Genomic DNA, 24732 nt, shown 5'->3' with positions numbered 1-24732 from the left:
AATCTCCAATTGATGAAGTTTTGATCTTGGAGCAGATGGCCACAAGTGTCTTGATCTCCTCTTCTTTCAAGGATGACTGCTTCCAAGCGCAGGCAGGAGTTGGCGACGTAGTCTGGTCCGTCTTCCCATACTTAGGCGCCGGCAACCGCGGCTCCTTCTTCTTATCAGACTTTTTCTTCTCTCCCTCTATGGCAGGCTTGACAACAGCAGCTTTCCTCCCCATCCTAGATGTCGCGAGCTTCTTTATCGCACACGCTCGGGGCTGAGTGGTGGGGGACGACGATGCTAGCGCTCGAAGATCGGGCAGCAGCGATGCTAGGGCTACATTATAGAAGTTGGAAAAGCAGATAGCAAAGGTAAAATGGAAGGGATTATTTCTTCCGTTATTTATAACCGCGGCGTAGTAACAGCAGCGTGAATACAAGGATTTTGGTTTAACGGATCCTCCGGATTTCGGGCATCTGATTAGCAGTTACCTCTATTTTTTGAAGAGATAAAATTTCCATTTAGAGATGGTCACGTTAACCAGAGATTGACCCTTATACCCACCAAACTAGTCGGATAAAGGCTCAAGGACTATGTGCCATGTGCCCATCGACAAAAAGTTTTTTCTCTAGATTTTTAAGGGAAAAGTGATGCAATTCTTCGATTCAACCTAAGACTTGGAGGCTACTCCATATGAAGTGCGACTTTCATCACACTTTCATATAAAGGTTGAAGATACAAGAATGAGTTAAATGAGGATTGAGCATGTTCTAGCCGCATGGCAATTTTTGGATCCCTTTGAAGATTCAACCTGATGAAGAGTACCAAGAATTAGTGAGTGAAGTCTGCAAAAGTACTCGGAACTGCTACATTTGACGAAAAAGTACTCGAGGGCTTGTTGTAAGGTTTGGACAGTCCTAAATATAGGGTTGTACATCGAGTCGTATTTGACATAGAGATTATGATGTAGGACGATGTAGTCTACGTGGCAAGACATGAACTAGTTGATGATTAGGAAAACTACTTGTAGCAATAAGAGTAGAACTCGTCTAGTCGAATCCGACTAGTATTCTTGTAACCAACCGACCTGTAGCTCTGCCCCCGACAATATAAGGAGAGGCAGGGATCCCTCTAAAATAATTCAATCCAACCAACACACAGGACGTAGGGTATTACCAATCTGAACCTGTCTAAATCATGTGTCTGCGTTTACCTTCGAGTTTCTGATCTCGATGAGCCCTACTAACCAAAACACTACCTCGGACACCTCCTTCGGTAGCTTGCCGGATCTTAACACCGACACTTAGTGCATAGTTTTATTGCACTGTTACCGATTAAGAACCTGGTAACCGAATCTAATGATTTCATGAGATGAAACTCCTCTCTCATAAAACTCCACATTCTCTCTCCTTATAATGACTGTGTCAAATCAATAAAATTATTGATGTGTTACAGAATTTAATGCTCATGAAACTCCCACGAAAATCAACTATTGAGATTGGCTTTATTAACATCCAACAAAATACTTAATTGTTATGAGTACTACTGGTGATTGAGTGAAAATAATTACTAGATCTAATAAGAACCACGCTCCTCATGAATAGAGTGAATAGAGTGAGGTAATAATGAGTCGAACAAAATGGAAAGGAGGCAAAAAGTGAGAAAATAGCCATTCGGATTGAGCACTCTTAATACTGGCTGGGTGTTATCGGCTGGATGGATCGTCTTCCTCGTTTGGTTTCCTGCCGTCGCTTTCCTTCTCAGTCCAAAAAAGCAGCACAGGTCAGCCCCTCCCCTCCCTCGCCGTGCGGCTGCGGCGCCCTTGCAGCACTTTTTTTTTTCTTTTCTTTCGGCTTTCCTTCCTCCGCTCTGCATCCACATCCTAGTGCTACCTGCCTGTCCAGGATTCGATTCGTTCTCTCTTCCTGACCAGTCTGATCCAATTTCCAGAAGAGGTGGCCGAGATCTCCTTCCTTCGAGAAAGCTCAGTTTGGTGGTGGTGAAAAGATTGGACTTTGATTCCATCTCGTGCGGATTGGAGCGAGCCACGGTTCCTCGCGGTAAAAGATCTCTGCTTTCAGCGCTCGGTTCGGGGCGGAATTCGATCCAAGCACCCGCCGCTACTGCCTGCCTAGTGTAGTTGGTTGTTGACAGGATTCCCTTCAATTGGAGTTGGTTCGTTCCATTTCGGTGCTACAGAATAAGGAAGGAGTCAACTTCGTGGGTGGAGTTGAAAAGGGCAGGCTTCATCTCCACCAGTCAGCTCTGTGGGCGATGGCGACGTAGAAGGAAGGTGGTTGACAAGCAGCCAGGGCAGGTAGAGGAAGGCAAGCACGGAGATGGCGGAGGCCATGGATGGAAGCACCTGGGAGGACATGATGAGGAGGATCCTCCCCCCGGGCACTCCCATCCCTGAGGCGCCGCCCAACCTCGACTACTCCATCGCCCTCGAGTACGACGGCCCGCCGGTGCCCTACGACCTTCCCAGGGTAGACCCCGTCGAGATCCCTGCAATCCCCACGGCGGAGCCAGTGTCCGGCCCCCAGGTGCCTGGAGGGCTCCCCGTGGCGCCCGTCGTTGAGCCCATCCGCCTCCCTGTCTCCAGGATCGCCCGCTGTGCAGATCCGGTGTCCATGCAGGTTGGTGGCAGCTCTGAGTCAGTCCTGCACAATGAGGAGTTCGACGACGACGACGACGACTCCCGCACACAGTCGCACGGTTCAGCGCAGAGCTCACCGGGGCCGCAGAATAGGCCTGAGATGCAGGAGGGCAGGAGAGCGCCCGTGGTCACCTTTGGCTTCACGCCCAACAGCAAATACGAGAGCAAGGAGTTTGAGGAGATGTCTGAGCAGTACGTGGCCGTCACAAAGAAGGAGAAGAGGAGAAGGGCATGCTATCGCTGTGGGAAGAGGAAATGGGAGAGCAAGGAGTCGTGCATTGTTTGCGACGCAAGGTACTGCAGCTATTGTGTGCTTAGGATGATGGGATCGATGCCAGAAGGCCGCAAGTGCGTCACCTGCATCGGCCAGCCAATCGATGAGTCCAAGAGGGCGAAGCTAGGGAAGAACTCCAGGACACTTTCGCGGTTGCTCAGCCCGTTGGAAGTAAGGCAAATCTTGAAAGCTGAGAAGGAGTGCCAAGCAAATCAGCTGCGGCCTGAGCAGCTTATTGTGAACGGTTGCCCATTGAGGCCAGAAGAGCTGACAGACCTGCTAAGTTGCTCTCGGCCTCCTCAGAAGCTAAAGCCCGGAAAGTATTGGTATGACAAGGAGTCAGGCTTATGGGGAAAGGTAAATCTATTAAGAACAAAGCTTGTGTATTCCTGTTTCCTAAAAAAAACTTGTGGATAAATTTATCTTGGTTTCTGCTAATGAAACTGCCTTTTTCTGATAGGAAGGAGAAAAACCAGACAGGATTATTAGCTCTAACCTCAATTTTACTGGGAAGCTTCAAGCCAATGCTAGTAATGGCAACACCCAGGTTTTTATTAATGGGAGGGAGATAACAAAGATTGAGCTGAAAATTCTGAAGGTAACCGTCTTGCCAATTATTTTGCTTTTACAAAATAGAATCCTATATTGCTTTTGGCCAAGCAGGCTTTACTCTTCTAGAGCTGCTTTTCTATGGTTCCTGGTGGTTATCATGAGGGAGGCTAGCTGTTGAGTCCCTTTGGCCTAACCTCATTCATAAGGGGTATTCTTTTTTTTTAGCAATTGGACAATACCTGGCAACTACATTTACTTTCTATTTTTGGTCCAAAGTTATCAATTTATCATTGCATTTGCATGTAGTCTGTTTGAATTTCACCAACTATAAGTGTTCCTTTGTCCTACTAAGTTCTCATTATTGTTTTAACTGCCCATCTATTAATGACTGTTAATAATAGGTCATCCTAAACCATTTAAGCCAAATAATGATATCTTATCCAATATATAATCAATGTTAGTTTTATACTTTAGTGAATTATAGCACCGTGTGATGTGAGCCATGTTGTCGTTTCTAGCAAAAACTTTCTCACCTATTCATCCTGTTAATTTGAGTTCCAGTACATTAGTTGACTTGAAATATGTTTTTTCTGCCTTTTTTAAATACTCAAATTATGTGCTCCACTCTTTGAATAGTGACCACTGCGAATTAAAAAGAATCAGATTCGTCCAATTTTATATGTTGATCGTTAAGACTTCTGGTGTAAGCGGATCATTATGGAATTTGATATATGCATAATAATGACTTAAAACTGTTGTCCTTTTTTTGGGTTTTCCAGTTTCCTGCACATTAGGAAACTTTCCTAAATGCAACAGTTTTGCCGTTCTGGGTATCAAGATATTAATTCATCAAACGGAAGTTCCCTTTTGCATTCAGGATTAGCATATTGTAGCCAGCAGCCTAGTACGTCATGTTTCTGTCTTTTAGCTTGAAACTGAGACCTTCAGTTCACAGACAAGATCCAAGAGTCCTTATACCTACAAAGACACAAGGGTGCACTGTAAAAGAGATTATTCATTTGTCTCATCACTTGCACTGTGCTTGCAGGTTGCAAATGTTCAGTGTCCCCGTGATACTCATTTTTGGGTCTATGATGATGGTCGTTATGAGGAGGAAGGACAAAACAATATCAAAGGGAAAATATGGGAGTCTGTATGTATCTTGGTTAAAAGGAATGTGTAACACTGTTATTGCTTAGAAAGCTTAAGTCGGGTATGCTTATTGCTGATGATCTTTCTTTTCCTACCATGGCCAGGCTCTGACGCGTTTTGCATGTGCATTGTTTTCACTGCCGGTGCCTCCTGGGAATTCAAATGGAACCAGAGATGAAGTTCCCTATTCAGCAAGAACTGTCCCTGATTATTTGGACCAAAAAAGGATCCAAAAACTTCTTCTTCTTGGACCGCCTGGTGCTGGTACAAGCACTATTTTTAAGCAGGTATGATCTGATTCCATTTCTTGATGCCTTTGGCTCTATCACAATTGTTGCCATGTAACTCTCTGTAACTGGCCCTGCATGAGAGATTGCGCTAGCACTTTCACATAATCATAAGTATAAATCCTTTAAGCAGAAAACTTCACATCCGTGGTCTTCAAACTTTTTTTTTTTTTTTTGCGGAGTCGTGGTCTTCAAACTTTGTATCCTGCATTTGTTCTTGTTTGTTTCATGCTGATCTTCTTTTAATGTGTCTTAGGCTAAGTACTTGTACGGGACTAGGTTCACCCAAGAAGAGCTTGAAGGTATCAAACTAATGATCCAAAGCAATATGTTCAAGTATCTTGGGATTTTGCTAGAGGGCCGCGAGCGCTTCGAGGAAGAGGCTTTGTCTAGATTGAATTGCACAACTTCAGAGGGTGATGAGACTCAGCATGGTAATATGGTCAAGTCATTTGATCTTTGCTTTTTTTAACCAGATGCGGACACAATATTACTGAGTTTTTTTTTTCTGGATGCAGATGACAGCAAAGCCAACGGTTCAAATTCTTGTGTATACTCCATAAATGCAAGGCTGAAGAAATTCTCAGATTGGCTTTTGGATATCATAGCAATGGGTGATCTAGATGCATTCTTCCCTGCCGCAACACGTGAATATGCTCCGTTTGTTGACGAGATGTGGAAGGATCCCGCCATACAAGCAACATTCAAAAGAAAGGAAGAGCTGCATTTTCTCCCTGATGTGGCTGAGCACTTCTTGAGCAGGGTATAAACCTTGATTTTTTTAAATTAATATATCTCTAGCCTTGATCAACCTAGTTTTTATTGTGCAGAGCTGAATCCCTTTTTTTTCAAAATTTTGAATGACTTTTTGGACTATTCTTGGCATACTGTTGCAGGCCATTGAGGTATCAAGCAATGAGTATGAACCTTCCGAGAAAGATGTAATCTTTGCTGAAGGAGTAACACAAGGAAATGGACTGGCCTTCATTGAGTTCACGCTTGATGATCGCAGCCCTATGTCTGAACCTTATATTGACAACCCTGAGGCACATTCCCAGCCTCTGACTAAGTAATCTCTTAACTTCATTCTTGCTGGTGTGAAGAAGAGCATTTGAATCATGTGCCAAATGCCTAAATCATGTATTCTTTTTCTTCATCAGATATCAGCTAATCAGAGTTAGTGCAAAGGGCATGAATGATGGCTGCAAATGGGTGGAAATGTTTGAAGATGTCCGCATGGTGATATTCTGCATAGCACTCAGTGATTATGACCAATTGGGTCCCCCTGTAAATGGCAGCGGTCGGCCTCTTGTGAACAAGATGATGCAAAGCAAAGAGTTATTCGAGGCTACAATTCGGTATGCTAGTCTTTTCCATCTGAATTTTTTTTTGCCCTTTTCTAGGACAGAATAAACAAATATGGATAGAAATAGTAATTGCCCACTATCCTGTGGGAAGCAGATGTTTGATATCTTGTCAGGTCAGCAGAGTTATGAATTGTAATATTTGAATTTCTGTTTGAGCAGGCAACCGTGCTTTTGTGACACCCCATTTGTTCTGGTTCTGAACAAGTATGACCTTTTCGAGGAGAAGATCAACCGTGCCCCCCTCTCAAGCTGTGAGTGGTTCAATGACTTCTGCCCAGTTCGGACGCACCACAACAACCAGTCGCTGGCTCACCAGGCATACTACTACATCGCTATGAAGTTCAAGGACATGTACTTTGCGCACACGAACAGGAAGCTTTTCGTGTGGCAGGCTCGGGCGCGTGATCGTCAAACAGTGGACGAAGCGTTCAAGTACATACGGGAGGTTCTCAAGTGGGAAGAGGAGAAGGACGAGAACTACTACCAGGAGGAATCATTCTACAGCACCACTGAGATGAGCTCATCTCCGTTCATCAGAGCGGAATGAGACGATTTGAGCTGGTACATACAGGGATCATCATTAACGGTGTATATTAATTAATTGAATTGAATTGATTCTGCTACAGCTTATTCCGATCATAGCTGCTTGTGTATGTTGTTGGTATTGCTGCATTGTATTTATTATTATTTACTTACTAATTTTCCCCAGCCAGAAGAAAAATGTGTTTCCATACAAACTGCATATGCTTCCATCAGTAGTCAGATGATAGTTTATCAGCTTGGCGAATGAATTCTGCATTCGTCACCACCACATACCGAGGTCCTCAAAAAGACTCTAGAGCCACCATCTGTTCTGGCAACAATTACATGAAGTCCCCTTTTTTCAACATAGTATATATCATTAACGCGACGCATACCAACTACCAACTGCACGCAAGATTCATTGTTCAAACATCGATAGATCACCCGTAGCAGATTTGCTGCCGCTTTAACGCTATAATAACACCAAAATGAAATTCCTCCTCCAAAGTAACGTGCCATGCCGCAGGAAGGGTAGTGGAAGCTCATCTCCAGAATTTTTCTAGAACCCAAAACCTGAACACAAAACCGACGCAAATTATCAAGTCGATTCAGACTACTTAATAGGTAACCAACCGTTAGCACCACAATGTCCTCTTGTCCCCCATATTTACCTGAACCACCACCCATTGGATTTGCAGCAGGTGCTTGTTCGGGCACCTGGATGTCAACCACAACAGCATCGGAAGTGATGAAAGTTTTTGCAACCGAGGCAGCATGCTCCAAGCAACACCTCACAACCTGATTATGCAAAACCAATTTCCCATATGAGCTAACAGGAAAATAGGAATTTGGGGCTGCAACGAAAGCAATAGGAAATTACCTTGGTGGGATCAATAATACCAGCAGCCATCAAATCCTCGTAGTTCCCTGTAGCTGCATTATAACCATACCTAAAGTTCTTATTGGCAAGTACCTGAACGCCAGACATGTTAAACTTGCTTTACACACAAGCTGCAAACTGCTAAGTTATACAGGACAAAATTTTGAGTGCAAACCTTCTCGATAACCACACTGCCATTAACACCCGCATTCTTCGCAATCAATTTAAGTGGATAGCTCAAGGACTTCCTTACAATTTCAGCTCCAACCTTGGAAAGAAAAAAAGAAAGAAACAAAAAGGACAAAAGGTTCATCATAGATGGTATGGTATACAAAAGAGCACCTTAACGGAAAGTAACATGAATAACAATTAAATTTTGGGACCTACCTTCTGTTCATCATTGTCAAGGGTTTCAATAATAGCATCAACTTTTGATGCAAGCCTTAAAAGGGTGCAGCCACCACCAACAACAATACCTTCCTCAACTGCTGCCTGCCATAAAAAAAATTGTCAACTAACAAGTACTGATTACAAATAGGATTTCATGTAAAGGTGTGATCAACACGGAGAAGGAAACAAAATTGATTTAAGCAACAAGAATTAGCATTTACCTTTGTAGCATTAAGGGCATCTTCAACCCTTAGTTTCTTTTCCTTGAGCTCAGTTTCTGTCTGAGCTCCCACCTACAAAGCAAGACATATCATTTGGTAAAGGTTCTCTTACGATAATTAATAAGCATCCTAATACACTAAGCACCCTAGTGCCATTGCTGCTCCAACTGCTACCTACAGTTCATTATCAGGGTTACCTGAATAACAGCAACACCACCGGACAGTTTAGCAATCCTCTCGTTGAGCTTTTCTTTCTCATATTCCTGATCAGTAGCCTGAAAATATTGGTTTTGGAAAAACTTAAGAATTTCCACCCAATCAAAAGTGACTACCGTAGAAATGCAAGGCAAGTGAATGCAACTATGTCTGGGAGAATCAGGGCTGCCAACAGCAACTTGAAAAACAGAACAGAACCACAACAAAAGAGAAAATAAAGATGCTTGACAAATAGCAGGTCAACACATAATTTAAAATTTTCCAGAATGCAAACCTCAATCTGGTTCTTGATTTGCATCACCCTTTTGTTGACTTCCTCCTGTGTAGTACCATCTCCAACTATTGTAGTTGAATCCTTAGTTACTACAACCTTGGCGGCCGTTCCTAAGACCTCTTTGTCTGCCTTGTCTAAGGACAAACCCACTTCATCTCTGATGACAGTACCTGTACGGAGGATGGCCAATGTATATGATAAGCAGGCACAAAAAGACATCAGATCATAACTGAAGATAAAATATACCTCCAGTGAGAGTAGCAATGTCATCCAGGTATTGACTCTTGCGCTCTCCAAAACCAGGGGCCTTGATAGCAGCAATCTTCAATGCACCTCTAAGCCTATTAACCACAAGGGTTGCAAGAGCTTCCTGCTCAATATCCTCTGCGACTATTAGAATTGGATATCCACCTCTAATAGCGTCCTCCAGAATAGTGATAAGATCTCTTGCATTGTTAATTTTCTTGTCCACAAGGAGCAGCTGGTAATAGAATTAAAATCAGCGTAAGACTAACAAAGTCATGAAGACTGCTATTACTAGATAATAGTTACTACACAATTTTCATCAGATGAGTTCATGGGCATCAAACCTTGCAATTCTCGTACTCCACTGTCATTTTTTCACTGTCAGTCACAAAGTAGGGAGAAATATAACCACGATCAAACTGCATTCCCTCAACAACATAGAGGTTATTTTCAGCACTCTTCCCTTCTTCAAGGGTGACCACCCCCTGCCGTCCAACCTTGGCCATAGCCTCAGCTATAATATTCCCAATTTCGTAGTTATTTCCAGCACTTACTGCAGCAACATCAGCAAGCTCACTATCCTCAACCTGCAGCCTCAAACGTGAATCCGGCATGTTCAGATTCCAAACAGGTAATGTTCTTGACAGTTGAAATGAGTAAGACATGGACGGGAATTTACACTCCCAACTATAACTGACTGTAGAAAGTATCAAAACAATAAGTTTGCAGCACTTGTGCGCACACCATGCAATAACTACTCCGAGAGAAGTTTTTTTTTGTGTGCTGTGGGTGGGTTGGGGGGGGGGGGGGGCTATACAATGCATACAACATGTAGCTGAAAGGAAACCAAACTAGATGTGCTGGCGCAGCATATTTTACTGTGAATCATGGTCGCCTCGCACCAAAGTCCATTGATATGGCTTATGCACATATTCTACCAATGCATAAATTTACAATGGGCAAGCCATGTTTGACTTGAAGTCCACATTGAAAAAGGTTTATATAACAATAGATATTGTATGTATGGTAATCACAGTCAGCCAACCATCCGGTCTGTAGCTTGTAGCTGGTACAGTGTGCAAGGTCATTAGGTATCTAGATGCAAGATGTGATTCAATTGTAGTAACGTGATTGATCAGGGGTAAATAAAAAAAGAACAGCACTAAGTTCCAGAACATAATACAATGATAATAGGAAATTACCTCCTTGGACATCTTTTGGAGTTCATTGACTAGTGCTTTGGCTGTTTTCTCAATACCACGGGTGATCTGCACTGGATTAGCACCAGCAGCTACAATCTGGGAAAGTAACGACATTTTTCACTATAGCTTTCATGAGTGTGCAAAACAGCTAGTATGACATAAGCACCGAGACATGAGGTTTTGAGTTGATGTACCTTTACACCCTCAGTAATCATCCCTTGAGCAAGGACGACTGAAGTGGTTGTCCCATCACCGGCCAAATCATTTGTTTTAGCAGCAGCTTGGCGGACCAATTTAGCTCCAATATTCTCAACAGGGTCTTCCAGCTCAACCTGGCCGAAAAAGTTGGTGGGCATGATAAGTTGAAGAGTGAACAAACGATGGTAATAAATCTGTAATGTGAGAGAGGCACACCTCCTTTGCGACAGTGACACCATCATTGACGATTTTAGGTGAGCCATACTTGCTCTCCAGGACTACATTTCGTCCTTTTGGTCCAAGAGTAACCCCGACGAGATCTGCAAGCTTATTGACGCCATTCTGAGAAAGAAAACCGTGTCAGCTGAAAAGAAGAAGAAAAAAAGTGATGAGATGAATAGCAGCAGCAGAGGTGTGATTATGTTAGTCAACTGAGTGACCTGAAGTTTCCTGATGGCGGAGCCGTCCTTGTTGAAGTGGATCTCCTTTGCTGCATTCACCGTGAAACGGCACTTCCTCTGGTGCCTCATTTTCATTTTCCGTGGGATGGAAACAACTGGTGGCGAAGGGAGGGGGGGAAGGTGCTTGTTGGTGGCAAAGGCAGCAGGTGCTGGCTTGTTGAGGCCACATGTCCCGAATGGCGAAGCCATTTTGAGTACCTGTTGCAGGGATGAAATTTGGATGAGCAGTAACAGAGCAGAGCAGGTTAAAAAGATTTGAAATTTTTAATATCTGTTGTGAGTTGAAATTTTTTTAGATTAAGACTAGCACAAGTCAGTCTCTGGTAGAAAGACCCAATGTCCTAGTAGAGTATATAAATAAATAAAATCACAAGCGATGCGCAGAATAGGAGGGTTGGGAGATTGGGATTGAAAACCACAAACAGAATTCACTAGTTAGAAGAACCAGGTTGGTGGATGCATCTGATTATTATCTTTCCCTAAAGAAAAACTATGGGTATTGGGCGATGAATCGACAACACAACAAGAGTGGAGATGGGTCGATTCATCATACGCACGTACCTGGCTGCTGCAAACGCGATTGATTGCTTGCTGGAGTCGTTGAATCACGCACAAGGGCAGAGCAGGGCAGGGGATCGCTTGATTTGGTGTCCGCCGGCTATCTATCTACTATGTATCTAGGGTTTCAAGATGGCGGCGGACGGATCGGGCTACCTGTTTTGTAGCAATTGAAAGAAAGTAATTAGCAGTAAAGAAGATGCAACCACCTAGACCCAACCAGCAAAGAGAGAGAAAGAGGCACAGGCACGTGGGGCCGACCGGGCCCACCCCTTTGATCGGCGTTGACTGACTGGTGGAACTGGAATGGAAGCATCCAGAAGGAGGAGGAAATGCCTTCCTTGAAGAGGCGGCAAAGCAAAACCAATTAAAGGAGGGAAAGGTGTTTGTTGTCTTTGCTTGTCGACAAATCAGCTAGAATCAATCCATTATCGCTCACAAATCATCCAAAACTAAGTAATAAAGCAGCGGATTAGATCGAAGAAAAGCAAGACGCCTCCTAAGGAAGAAGAGCAAGACGCCTCCTAAAGACATACAGAAACCACCAGTAGGCAGCAGGCACATCTTGAAAGAAGAATCACATATCCGACACGAAAGAAAAGAAAACACCCAGCTATCGACAAATCTATATCTATATAGCTACAAAAATAAATTCGAGTAAAAACGTCGTACGTCGTTTGCCGACCCCCCCCTCCCCCGTTTTTCTACCGCTCCATTTTTTTTCTTCCCTTGTCTACCTCCCACGTCCCCGTTCCAAACCCTACACCATATCGTGCCGCCGCCCTATCTCGTCGCCGCCCCTCTTCCCTCCCCTGCGCCAAGCCGCCGCCGTGCGCTGCCCCTTCCCTGCGGCAAGCACGCCTCCCACCCCCGGCCTCCCCTCCACGCCGGCGCGCTGGTAGACGGACGCCTCTAGCTACTTATGTGCCGGCCGCGCCACCGCCAAGCTCGCCCTTACGACGTCGTCGAGCTTACCGAAAACGGTAACCTCTTCCGCCCATCTGCACATCTCCATGACAATCCGTTTTTATGCATCCTTATTGAGGCGGATCTGGTGGTTCGATTGCATAGAGGAGGATAATGATTAGTGGATTTGCTTGATTGGCAACATAGTCCATCATTTATTCTCCTATTCTCCATTATCGGTATTGTGAAATTGCTTGACAGATGGCTGGTCACTTGTTTTTTTGAGTGATTCCAATGGTAATTATATCAAACCAGACCTAGATAGAATATAGTATGAGATGATGTTGCAGTCTGAGTCATCTGATTCTTGCAGTCCAATTCTAGGAGTTTTAGGTAGTGGCATGTGAATATTATCAATACTTCTGCTTCAGTTAACATATGCAACTTATGGGCACTCACATAGCAGGTTATTTTTCTGTTGTTTTAACTAACATGGCATGAGGTGATGTTTTTGGCTGTTTAATTTATATAATCTTTAAGTTTTGATTGGTACACTCAAACTTCATTATTGAGATTGGTCGACTGTTAGTATTGTGAAATTGCTCGACAGATGGGATATTGCTTGCATTAAAAGATTAGCTTCAGGATATTGCTTCGATTGTAGGGGATGATAAAGGTATGACTTTTCTCCTTGTTTTTTAGTCATTCATGCTTATTCTCTAGCAATGGTTAATTACAACACTGCAGGACTACTAGCTAGTGTATTTATCTAGGTTCTGATATAAAGCATATAACATTGGATCTTGGATAATATGCTGGCTATTTTGTGACTGGCCGGAAGCCCAGTGGTTGCTTTGCTATGCTACCTGCTTCTGCAACTCTCTTCTTTTCTGAGCTCATTCTTACACTTTAGCCTGCAGTCGAGTATATATGTTAGCTATTGAGCTGTTTGCTTTGCTTAATCAAATGCTATATTGCACCATGTTTTCAAATTTGTTCCCATAGTTATTTAGCTTAACCTCTATCTCTGAAATCAGGTACCTGATAGGATGAGTTTGACTGTGCATTCAGGGTCAACACTACCCACTATCCAGGGAGCAGTCCTCACCTGGAGGGTCCAGGGGTGAGGCCGATAGGGGGTATATTTGCAACCTTTCATGGAGTGTGAACAATTTAGCGCTTGCTAACCTGTTCAACAAGCAAGGGGAGGTCCTGGAAGCTAGGTTCATCTATGACAGGGAGAGTGGGAGGTCAAGGGGATTTAATCCTGTCACATATTCCTCTGATGAGGTGCTTGAGGATGCGATATCAAATCTTGATGGCTCTATGAGTTCTCAATCTCATTTGTTCTAACTGTTTTTTTCACACTCGTGTCTTTTAAGATTGATTTCTCACATTGCCAGAAATCCATTCATCTACTTGTATGCATTTTTTTTTGTGAGGTGCAAAGCTCCTGCTGGTTAGAGTTCTACGCATGTGTTTTCTTTGATGAAGCCGTACTGTATTCACGAAATAACTGAAGGGCTGCATGCTATGCTGTTGGCAGTATATCATGTTACGCCGGTAAGTGCACTCTGACCACTAAACTCCAGTGTCCAATTCCTTCCACTTGTCTCAGAACTGCAGCGTGAATTTTTTGCGCAATCACTGATATGATTCGATTGGTCCCACACCTTTGGATTTTCAAGGATAGAAAGAAGGAACAATCTGAATCTGTTATCCGAAAAATTCTCATTTTGACGTCTGAATCATCTTATGGTGGAAAAGGTATTGCAAGATGGTCATTTCTCTGCTTATCTTGTTCCAGTCTATGCTCGTAGCTGAAGTAAGAAATTGGACTGAATTTAACTTGCTTCATATTGTACTGGCTCTAAGTAAAAAAGGTTTGGTTGTTTAACTCAGTCTATCAGATAGGTTATCCTTGGCATATTGGGTGGTAAACATTTGTCCTGGTGGAGGTAATGCCAGGGAAGCTAATCCCAGTGCTCTGCTCAAATAGCTCAAGGAAAGCTGATCCCACTGCTTATAATCCTCTATTTCCATTTGGGTGTTATAAAACCTGTTTTGTGTCATTATGTCTTAATATAGTGCCCATCCAATACATGTTGCTCTGGGTTACCCACATCTTGGTTATTTCATTTATTGGCATAGCAGTCATTTGATAAATTGGATCAATAATTTTTAGAACTCATCTGGAAATAGTTGTGATCCACACGGTGGCAGAGGTGATGGAGAGGGTCACTGGCGAGGTCGCCGACGCATTCCCTATCAATGAAAATCTCAAGGAGGCTGCCAAAGCCTCGAAGATTAAGGCGGTCACCGATGTGATGGAGGAAGATGCTGAGAAAGCCAAGGCTCTGATCCAGAAGGTTAGTTTAATTTCGCAGTACGTTAGGCTTCGATTGCGTACAGCAGCCTGCTGATGTTGCTATTACTTAAAGCTCATGGTACAGCCTTGCGAGTTATTACCACCTGCTGTTCTTTGCCGTCAGTAGTTGGAGATACGTGCTGATCTGTAGGTTGTAGTCTGCCTAGCAACTTGTGATAGTGACTTGCACCTTGCACAGTTTAAGCACCGGGTTTTTACAGTTCAAAATAGAAAAAGGAAATGAGGCGTTGGGTTATGACTCGTGAAGGAAGTGGAAGATACAATAAGCTCATTTTGTTATTGCATTTTACTATTGCCCTGAAAAATCAGTCCTTTCTTAGGTAGAGATAGCATCACATTTAGGTTGAAACATAGCGTCATATTTAATTAGTCACTCTGAAATATAAATTAGCATGATAAGTAGCTAGGTGTGAGATCATAATTTTATTGAAACCATTGATATTATTTGATCATTGATATTATTTGATCATGTAGGTAAGAAAATGAATTGCTATTTCCTTTTATAAATAAAAAAGTTCTAGGTCTTGCATGAAAACTAAAATAAGTATATAATCTGTTTTGTGCCATCCAATTACCAATATCGGTAGCATATTGTACTTGTTCATTGATAGGTTTTAATGAAGGCCTGTAGTAATATGATGAGGCCTTGTATCCTAACCTGTGATTTTATATTGACATCATTTTCTTTTCCTTGAACTGTTGCATTATTGACTGGTTGGATGGATGGTCAGTTGCCAGTGTGAGGGATGGTGGTCGTGCTGATGGAGACGATGACGGGAAGTGGCAGCAAAGGAGGTTGCCGCTAGCTGCTAGCAGCACGCCAGCATGGAGCTTGCTCTGCCAGCATCTGGGTGGTGGAAGTAGGATGATAGTTGTGCGACAGAAAGATTACGTGAAACTGGCAATGGAAAGAATCTGTTACCAAGTGTTCAAGTGTTCAAATAGCTAGGTAGGCATTCTATTTTTTGACAATTATTTGTACTTCTGTTTAAACAAAGTGAATGCTTCTATTATACATGTTACAAAAAATTATACAATGAAAATTAACGTTTATGGAAAGGATTTGTTTCGCCCGTACCAACGCACGGGCATGATCCTAGTTACCATTGTCAAAACCAAAACTCTGGGCTTCATCTTCTCTTCTGCACAATAATTTCAGTAACTACAGGTCAACCACACTATCACCATCACTAGTAATCTGCTATCTTGATAACCAGATTTGATACTGAAGGAAGGCAATAAATTTGAACATCAATTCGTTTTCTTGGACAAATCCTCCTCCGAGGAAGCATTGTTGTTGTTGCCGCTGTCGTCATTCTCAGCTGCTGTGCTGTCCAGGTCAGGAACCACTGCCGTGGCCGGTTCCACGTGTGCCAGCCGAGCTGCACCGATCACCTGCTCCGGGAGCTCCTCGTACGTGTTGGCCTAAATATACAATAGATCATCACTCCTTTGCTCAGCAGGTAAGAAATTAAAGAGGTAAGTAATTAAAGAGTTTCTAACTAGTACCTGTATTAGGAAGGCCATGTCAACTACTAATGTTGTGACCACACCAAAGACAAGGCCCAGAACTCCATTTGCTACCGCCGAAGATCCAATGTCAACGTCCACCTGATAAAAAAAACACCATCAATATAGAGTAGATGAAAATGAGACAAGAAAAGGTTCCAATTACTACCTCCAGGTATCCAGGACCGCGAACATAGCTACAATCTACAGCTTTTCCCAACAAACAAGGGGTGCTTCCGACACTCTGCCGCACTATCCAAGAGCCCTGAACAACTTATTTTCATTATTATGCTGTTATCAAATATGAATCACCGGGAATAAATATTCTCTGGGACCGAGAGTTACTACCAGACCTTGGGAACGGAAGGTATAAGCTTCAGTCTGCTATTGCGGAACTCATCATCGCCGTCAAAGAAACGCTGGAGTAACGATCCCTTCTTCAAGGAACTCGCTACAAAATACATGACCAAGCTGTACTGGGTCGATCCAGGAATCTACAGTGCAACATGACAGTATCAAACTTCACACCAAATTTGCTTCAAATACATCAATAATAAATGAGATATATATTCCCTACAATTTACCTGTATGTTTACAACAAATGTATGCATCCCTTTCTCAGCAGCAACCTAATTAACAAAGTGCCAAAAGTAAAGTACTCCACATTGTATATATTGGACCTATTTCGATGAGGCCGTGTAACTAATAGTGGACAAGAAACCACAAATGTCTTTCACATTCAAAAGGATTGCTTACCTGAGCAACACAACCTTTCTGCCTGGCAACGTTATCCATACGCTTTGTGTCCTTAAACCAATCGATGGCTGCGAGCTCCATCAAATAACTCGCTGCAGGTATCTGTGACTTGGATGATACCAGAGTGTTAATGTTCTTTATGCTATCTCTCCTTTTTTTTTTAGAAAAAGAAACCCGGTTCTGGACACCATCTAGAATGCATGCTTCAATCAAAAGCAATAAAGCAAAAGCTGGAAGATTTAGACCTTTGATTTGTCCTGTGGGAAGTTCTTGCTACGAACTTTAAAGATCTTGCTATCGGGTACTGTCCAACAGTTGCGGCTTTTCTCATCAGCATCACGGTGAAGAATCCCGGAAAAGCAAGATAAATCAATTTTTTCTGGAGGATCATCTGCAGTAATGATTACACTGTCACAGTTATGGCATGTCCTGGGGAACTTCATAGCAGATATGACAATACAAGCATGTAGAGCAACATGGGGAACCATACCTGTGCGCTTAGCATCACTGTCAGATTTGTTCGGATCTTCCTGTACATTGGTTTTGATCAAGGTTTAGTATGATGATAGAAAACATTTGTAAGCTTGTAGGGTTTGCTTCAGGGTGAATTGCCACTCTATTGAGTGTTACATACTGAATTATCCCAACTTATACTAAGTAAAGCAATCATAGAAGTTTGCTTGTAGTGGGGTCTAGTAGAGTAAACACCTCTAGATCAGCTTCAGGAACTTGATACTCATCATCCTCATCCGACTCTTCGTCAATCATTCCCATGCTTCTATTACCAGCTTGCCCTTGGTCTACTGGTTTAGTCTTGGAGTCTGCATCTTGAAACTTGTGAGTTTTTGGCCCTGAATCCGCATCAACCATGGTTTCCATTACAGGAATCCTTGGGGTTATATGGATTTCATCTGTTTGGGAAAAATATTCGCGCAATCCTGGAAGTTGGTGAAGAACATAAGAGACAAATGAATCGGTGGTAAAACAGCATTATGTTGTTAATTTGACAAATTAAGTTTCTAATTTTCCTTTTAAGATGGATTGGTCACTGTTGTTTGTATTAAAAAATAGCAGTATTTTCAATACCTGCAACACAGTTTAGTATCTGCAGCAAGGAATGATACTGAAAGGAGAGAGAATAGTTCAGGAACCATCCCTTCAGGTCAATCTGCATAAGGTGTTGAACCTGAGTACGGGGTCTTCCGTTGCGACACTTGAGGGGAGAAATCTTGAAACCCCCACCTGTACTAGCAGAAATTCAGTAAAAAGAAACGGAGGACCAGAAGTTGACATTTTTGTTCTTCTTATATTTGGAGTGCCTCGTACTCTAAGGTAGATGAAGGTTTAATATGTGCCAATGGAAAATTACTTTCAATGAAAGCCCTCACGAATCCTCGCTGCCGACCACAGTTCGGATGTTCTATGGATCGGAACAGCACAACTGCATCGTACACACACTATCAAACAGAAGGGATTGCAGACATTAAAGGCAATAGGAAAAATGAAGAATCAAAAAAATACCGTAGCTTCCGTCATCATTACGGCGCCAATACCGAGCATAACAAAGATCCCGAGGCCAAACTAACCTGCATAGTTAATGTGGATCGAAGATCCATTGGCAACAATCAGAAGAAAAGGCAAATGGTAAGGACTTGTCGATCTGTCAGAACTTACATTGGGCACCAGTGCAGCTGCAACCTATGATATAGTATGGCGGTGTGACCATCAACCTCTTCAACTAAACTACCATGACGAAAGCTACAGTCCCACCTGTAATGGAAAATAAACATTAAGAGATCAATGCTACTAGGACGGAAAACAGGAAGTTAGAAAGCCATATGCTTACTCATATCTTGTTACATCCATGCTCATCACCAGACCAAAAATGGCTTCACATGTAGCATCCACTACACCAACAGCCCTCATAGCTCGGCTGCAGCTTCGTGCCTATATAGCACATCAAAGTATTATGTTGTCATATGTTTCAGGTCTTTAGACACTTGTACAGACCAACAAAAAAAAAACAACATAGCAGTTGGAACCTACAAGATAATCAACTTCCAGAAGTTCTTCAAAGATGCGCAGCCCTGCCAATACCAAAACAGTGAGCAAATTCAAATTTAATCCTATGAGGAAGGAGAGGAATGCAGACTTGCCATTTTGGCATCTAAGTAGTCGCCAATTCTTCTTGGAGTGAACTTGATTGGGATCGTTCTGATTGGACGCACCAATATCAGGCTCTTTGGTCCAGTCATGTATTGAATCAGGGGGACCTAGCAGCAGAAATGGCATGGTGAATTTGTGGCTAAAACGTGCAAAAGTGGAAATAAATGTTGCTTAAGATCAGTAATCCACTTCACTTGTGATAGTTAATGCAACTGTTTACCGTTCCCTATAGTTGTCCTACGAGTCAAAGTAGGCCGTTCCTCGTCATCTTCAGCTCTACAATTGCAATAAATATTCTCTAGCTAATTCAGCAAAAGATCTAGCAGAGGATAACCTGACAGATGGAATGCTACTTACGCGCTGTCATGATCTGAAAACGAAAACTGCCCTCCAAATTCCATGTCAAAGTCCATTGAAGCGAAGGCCTTACGGTTTTTAGCTGTCATAGAGTCCTGCTGCTGCAAGAATGAAGAAAAATGGTAAGACTACATTCCAACTCTCTTGTATCTTGACATGTTTGGAGCGATTGTGGTGTGGCGTATTTGTAAAAACTGGCTGAAGCACGGACTTAATTACCACACCTGATCAATGATGAGTTCTATCTTCTTTTTCCATGCCATTGCATCCTCGATATCATACGCGCCCATCTGTGAATCAAATATATTGGTGATGTGAGGCCAGAACAGATAGGGAGAAATGCAGCAAAGTTCGTTGAATGGTTGCTCTACATATACTGGATTCTATGACGAACCGTTATTTGGTGCTCCTTTTCTTTCTTGTTATAAATGCACAGGACATAAATCATCTGAAATTAAGGGGGGGGGGGGGGGGAATATGAAAGAGGGATGAGAATTTTCAGATTGTGATCAAGCAAAGAAAGAAAAAAATTAAAGGAGCAAATAAACTCACTCACTTGGCCATGATGTGTTTTGAGCCCTCTATCTTCCACCCCTACAATTCCCGTCTATTAGCAGCGACTTGAGCGGAACCTGGATGCACATATACACTCACACCATATGTTGCATCATTCGTTAATTAATGTTGTCGATCTATCGGACACCAGCCATTAATTAGAAATATGAGGAAGATTCAAAGTCGACTATGATTGTGTAGAGGTCCAATGAGTGTATACATACCATGTTGTCCTTTGGTTTCTTCTTGTAGTAGGCGAGGAGCTTGCTGTCGAGCACGAAGTAGCGCGTGTGGAAGAAGGACCTGCCTATCTTCCTGCGGCCGTAGCGCACCATCCAGCCCTCGTGGCGCACGGCGGCGGCGGCGGCCTCCCTGACGACGGCGGCCATGCTGTTGGACGCCGCCTGCTTGTTGGGATTGGGCGCCTCGATGATCTTGGTGGCGGCCTCCCGGAGGGAGACGGTGGCGGCGGCCTTGGGGAGCTCGCCGCTTCTGGCCTCCCGCCTCGACGCCGACGAGCCGAGCATGTTGGGCATGCGCGATCTACTGTGTTGCGATTGGGACTGCGACTGCGATGGATCAAGTGATCTTCAACAACAGGAACGATTAATCTGATCTCTAGCTAATCCATCGAGGAGGAGGAATGCGAATGCATGATTGGATGGATGGTACGGGGTGGCGATAGATACGGGAGGGGAGGATTGGAGGAGGAGAAGCAACCCGGCATGCATGGGCAAAGGAGGGTGGCGGGGCGAGAGGCGCGCGCGCATGCTCCGCCGCCATGCTCTCCTCCCCCATCCTATTTTCTTCATCTCTCTGGCGCTGCTCCCCGCCCGACCACCTATACTTTGCTGATAAAAAGGAAGTAATATTTTCCTATGCTTGTGCACGTACTGCGAGTCTGCGATGCCATGCATGCTGGCTGTCACATAGGCTAGTGGTATCTCATACTACCGAGCGTGTTATCGAAATATGAACGACCATGCATGCATGACAGTATTTGCTTGCCATATGCATATAATTAAGTACACGGAACTTAACTTGCTAGCTTGTCCCCTTTTTTCTTCTTACTAGCTTCTTTTCCTTTTTCTTGGACAACACATATGTATACTACTGAGTATACTATCGGCACAGCCACAGGCGAGCCTCGCGCCAACAGAACTGGAGCAGCAGCAAGAGAGGTCAGAGAGAAGAGAAAGAGGAACCGGCACAGTGGAAGAGGATCGGAGGAAAATGATGTCACGTCCGGTTTTAATAGCAAAACTAGATAAATAAAGTATATGTACATCAGGATCAAATTTCACACATACAACGTGCAACGACTTAATGCAAAGAGAATATTAAATTTATTACGTGACCGAAAGTCTTTAATTCGAATAGCAAAATGAGCCTTTATTCTAGCAGTGGAACTCCAATGATGACGATGACTCCACAGGCAGTTGACTGGTGGGACACGTACGCTTAGAACTCCTCAAAGTCTTCAGGAACCTCCTCAAAGTAGACTTGGTTTGAGCAATAGTTTTAGCAAAGATGACTACACTTATGGTTGGTACTCAGCAAGCATGAGGAATGTGTAGTGTAAGGCTATGCAAGGATAGGCTATGGTTTAACAGCATTTCAGCAATTTTAATTGGTTGGTTAAATTTTATTAGTAATTACTAAGCATAAGTTTATACCACCCACATTAAGCATGAATATAAATAAATAGAACAGAAATAAATAACAACAATTTAATTCAACTTCCGACATATTAATCATGTGAGGGTCCAGGCCGCTCTTGACCGTGAGCTTACACTCCACAGATGTTGAACACTTTCACCACAAGTCGCGTAAAAGTTCAAAAGAACTTTAGATCCAACCATGCTGTGCCGACAAAGCACTTATCACACTATCGAGGTATGACTGCATAGTGACGCTACGAGACCTTTACAAATATTCCCTAGTAAGAAGTAGCCCGCTAAGGCTTCCGGATTAGTAGCAAAGCATAAACCTCTCTCAAGACTGTGAAGCTACCATAGAGTAGATCAGTCTAAGGGTTGGGTTATACCCTATCTGCCGCCGCCCCTCTTGCCCTTTCGGTAAGACCGCTTCAAACTAGAGTCTCTAATTAATTAGCCAAGACCAGAGCCATGTAGTTCTTGTGGTTGTACTGTTTCCTGGGTTGTTTCCTGGGTGGTCGCTCCATGTTCCAATTAAGTATGATGATTTTGTATTAATGGAAGTTATAGCATAAATAAAATAAGTTTAATCATTGGTTCACCATACCCAATTAGAACAACTAACAAAAACTACCCAACATGATATAAACTCATGTTGATCGAGGTACAGGGGTAAAACTAGGCGTTTGCCTTAAATAGAACCCATCATGTTTATAAATATAAAGTGCATAGCATATATGTATTGAACATAAAAATAAAGATTGCATAGGATCAAATTGTGATCAAGGACGTGACTTGCCTTCCTGAACATGCTCTTGCTGCTCAAAGTCTTCAAAGCCTTGCGCTTCGAATCCCTCGAACTGTGATCCTTCTATGCGCATCAAATAAGTACATACAAGCAAACAAAGGACTAAAATAATACACCAAATAGTAGCAACAGAGAAAACAGAATCATGAAACTAATCTATGCATTAACACGAACTCGTAGGCGCAAGAATCACTTAAACGGATTTAAAACGCTAAAGATATGAGCTAAACAAGGTTCAGGAGCTTAACTGCGAGAAAACTAAGCTTCTAGTGGGCTAAACTTAAAGAAACCAAGAGCTAAGATCTAATTAAACATATAAATAGAAGGTCTAATGCGTAAAAGAATGGGGGGCGGGATTTTATAAAAGAGCAGGGGTCTAAACAGAATAAAAAGACCTAATTACTTTTGAACTGCGGTAGGACTAGACGCAGAAACTAGAAAAGGCAGGGGCTCTTAAGCAAAGGCGGCGCGGCTGACCAAGATTGACCCGGGTTGACCATATCTGACTTCGGTCAGATTAGATCGGAGTCGCTAGGCTCAGATCGGACGGCTGCGGCAGGCTGGGAAGAAAGCGGGTGGTGCGAGGGCGGTGGAGACGGCGGTGGAGCAGGGTTAGTTCACCAGAATCAGCCCATATTCGAGCGTCCGACCACCAGAAGCGATGTGATCTAGGCCCTAGAGGTTTTCTAAGGAGCTAAGGAGCCTGCAAATGCATCTAGGGTGTCAAGGATCTCGATTGTGCGGCGAGGGTGAGGTGTGGCTCAGCGGTGAAACAGCGACTCCGGCGAGCTCGTGCACACGAAAGAAGGCATGGGAGTGCACGGGATCCTCACGGGTGGCTTCCTTACCACGACGCGAAGCTCCGGGCGATGATCTTGTCGACAGAAAGGCGGCGGCGTAAGAGATCGAGAGCGGCGGGCGCGAGCTAGGGTTGTGGGCGTGCAGTGGCGGCGCTGAAGCTTGGGTGCGGGGTTTAGGGTTTGGTGATGGGGCTTTGGAGGCGGCAGGTTTTATTGGGCTAGGGGTCGGCCTTGGCGTGTGGGCCAAGCCTCGCAGGTAGATACGGGAGTGGCAGGGACTCGAGCTCAAGTTCGGCTCGGGTGTGGCGCGGCGGAAGGGATGACAGGTGGGGACTACCCACCAACGAGCAGCGGCGGAGGCTGGCGCTAGAGCGGGCTGGTGCGGAGGAAGCGGGCCGCTGCTGAGTAGGCCTGCTAGCTGGTGAGCGAGCCGGGTCGACAGCCCAACGCTGCTGCTAGGCGTTGGCTTGCTGCTGCTGCTGCGGGTCAAGGTGAAAGAAGGAGCGGGCCAAAAGGAGGATAAAAGAGAAAGAAAGAAGAAAGGGTTTTCTATTATTTTAAAAGGGATTCAAACGATAATTCAAACATGAGTTAAAACACAAATTCGAACTCAACACTCAAAGAGAAATGCACCAGCATGAATGCAACAATGAAAGCCTATAATTCATTAACTTATTTTAGAAAAGATTTAAATACCTAATAAATTAGATGTACCCTTAGAAAATCCTTGTCTTTAAACACAAGCAATTAAATTCTAGAAAAGTCTAACAAATTTTATTAAGTTGCAAAAGTTTGAAAATTAGGGTGGAGAGGAAGGAGAAGATGACAGGTGGGCTTTTACCCCTTCTCCAAAGAGAAAATGGTTAGTTTATTTAGCGATGTGTGTTGCAGACTAAAATGCGCACGATGCGGTGGAGACCGGAGGAGGCGGGGGGCCGGAGGCGGCGGGGCCGGCCGGAGGATGCGGGGGGCCGGAGGCGGCGCGGCCGGCCGGAGGAGGCGGGCTCGGGCGGAGGTGGCAGGCGTGTGGGAGGCGGAGGAGAGAGGAAGTGCGGGAGGGATAAGGCACGAAGGCGGAGGAGAAAGGAAAGGGGGCAGGGGTGGAATTTATGGTCCAGGTTTACTTTTAGCTCCTTTTAGGGCCTCTTTGGGGGCTAAAATTTAGCTCCAAAATTTTAGCTATTTGTCACTTTTAGCCCCCCTGTTTGGATCCCAAGAGCTAAATTTTAGGTTAAAAATGCAGAGCTAAAATTTAGGGGGTGTTTGGCAGGGAGGGGCTAAATTTTAGCCCCTGTCACATCGGATGTTTGGACACTAATTAGGAGTATTAAACATAGTCTAATTACAAAACTAATTGCACAACCCCTAGGCTAAATCGCGAGAC

The 24732-nt window shown here is 43.7% G+C and overlaps 2 protein-coding genes and 1 pseudogene across 3 annotated transcripts; 1 reads left to right on the top strand and 2 right to left on the bottom strand.

The window, feature by feature from the left end:
- Window positions 1-1632: 1632 nt before the first annotated feature.
- On the top strand, window positions 1633-6957 carry LOC101761123 (extra-large guanine nucleotide-binding protein 3). 2 transcript variants are annotated; one of them, XM_004951129.3, is made up of 10 exons: window positions 1633-1767; window positions 1936-3275; window positions 3379-3516; window positions 4519-4623; window positions 4727-4909; window positions 5166-5343; window positions 5428-5672; window positions 5806-5978; window positions 6070-6267; window positions 6436-6893. In XM_004951129.3, exons 2-10 carry the CDS (start codon window positions 2325-2327, stop codon window positions 6821-6823), a joined length of 2559 nt encoding a protein of 852 aa, XP_004951186.1. In that variant the 5' UTR covers window positions 1633-1767; window positions 1936-2324; the 3' UTR covers window positions 6824-6893. The 2 variants fall into 2 exon arrangements, with proteins under 2 accessions (XP_004951186.1, XP_004951185.1); XM_004951128.4 differs by lacking the exon at window positions 1633-1767 and having other exon boundaries at window positions 2325-3275; window positions 6436-6957.
- A 31-nt stretch (window positions 6958-6988) lies between these two features.
- Window positions 6989-11646, bottom strand: LOC101761781 (ruBisCO large subunit-binding protein subunit beta, chloroplastic). Its single transcript, XM_004951130.4, has 15 exons — window positions 11448-11646; window positions 10866-11084; window positions 10642-10767; window positions 10422-10559; window positions 10228-10323; window positions 9370-9612; window positions 9026-9260; window positions 8780-8949; window positions 8487-8564; window positions 8290-8361; window positions 8066-8170; window positions 7854-7946; window positions 7679-7771; window positions 7470-7596; window positions 6989-7371 (listed from the first exon to the last, which is right to left on the bottom strand). Exons 2-15 carry the CDS (start codon window positions 11073-11075, stop codon window positions 7358-7360), a joined length of 1800 nt encoding a protein of 599 aa, XP_004951187.1. The 5' UTR covers window positions 11076-11084; window positions 11448-11646; the 3' UTR covers window positions 6989-7357.
- A 4344-nt stretch (window positions 11647-15990) lies between these two features.
- On the bottom strand, window positions 15991-20417 carry LOC101760720 (annotated as a pseudogene).
- Between the last annotated feature and the right edge of the window lie 4315 nt (window positions 20418-24732).

The sequence above is a fragment of the Setaria italica genome, chromosome I (genome assembly GCF_000263155.2).
Source record: "Setaria italica strain Yugu1 chromosome I, Setaria_italica_v2.0, whole genome shotgun sequence".
Lineage (NCBI taxonomy): Eukaryota > Viridiplantae > Streptophyta > Magnoliopsida > Poales > Poaceae > Setaria > Setaria italica.
Note: the sequence above shows the minus strand (reverse complement) of the source record. Positions and strands in the feature narration are given on the sequence as shown.

What these genes read in the sequence shown, in the direction of transcription:
- LOC101761123 (XM_004951128.4), top strand. Translation starts at nt 2,325, where the DNA reads ATGGCGGAGGCCATGGATGGAAGCACCTGGGAGGACATGATGAGGAGG. An exon ending in AAGGGAAAATATGGGAGTCT is followed by an intron (nt 4,624 to 4,726) that starts GTATGTATCTTG and finishes TACCATGGCCAG; the next exon opens with GCTCTGACGCGTTTTGCATG. An exon ending in CATTCCCAGCCTCTGACTAA is followed by an intron (nt 5,979 to 6,069) that starts GTAATCTCTTAA and finishes TTTCTTCATCAG; the next exon opens with ATATCAGCTAATCAGAGTTA.
- LOC101761781 (XM_004951130.4), bottom strand. Translation starts at nt 11,075, where the DNA reads ATGGCTTCGCCATTCGGGACATGTGGCCTCAACAAGCCAGCACCTGCT. An exon ending in CATTGCTACTCTCACTGGAG is followed by an intron (nt 8,950 to 9,025) that starts GTATATTTTATC and finishes TCCTCCGTACAG; the next exon opens with GTACTGTCATCAGAGATGAA. An exon ending in GCAGTGTGGTTATCGAGAAG is followed by an intron (nt 7,772 to 7,853) that starts GTTTGCACTCAA and finishes TCTGGCGTTCAG; the next exon opens with GTACTTGCCAATAAGAACTT.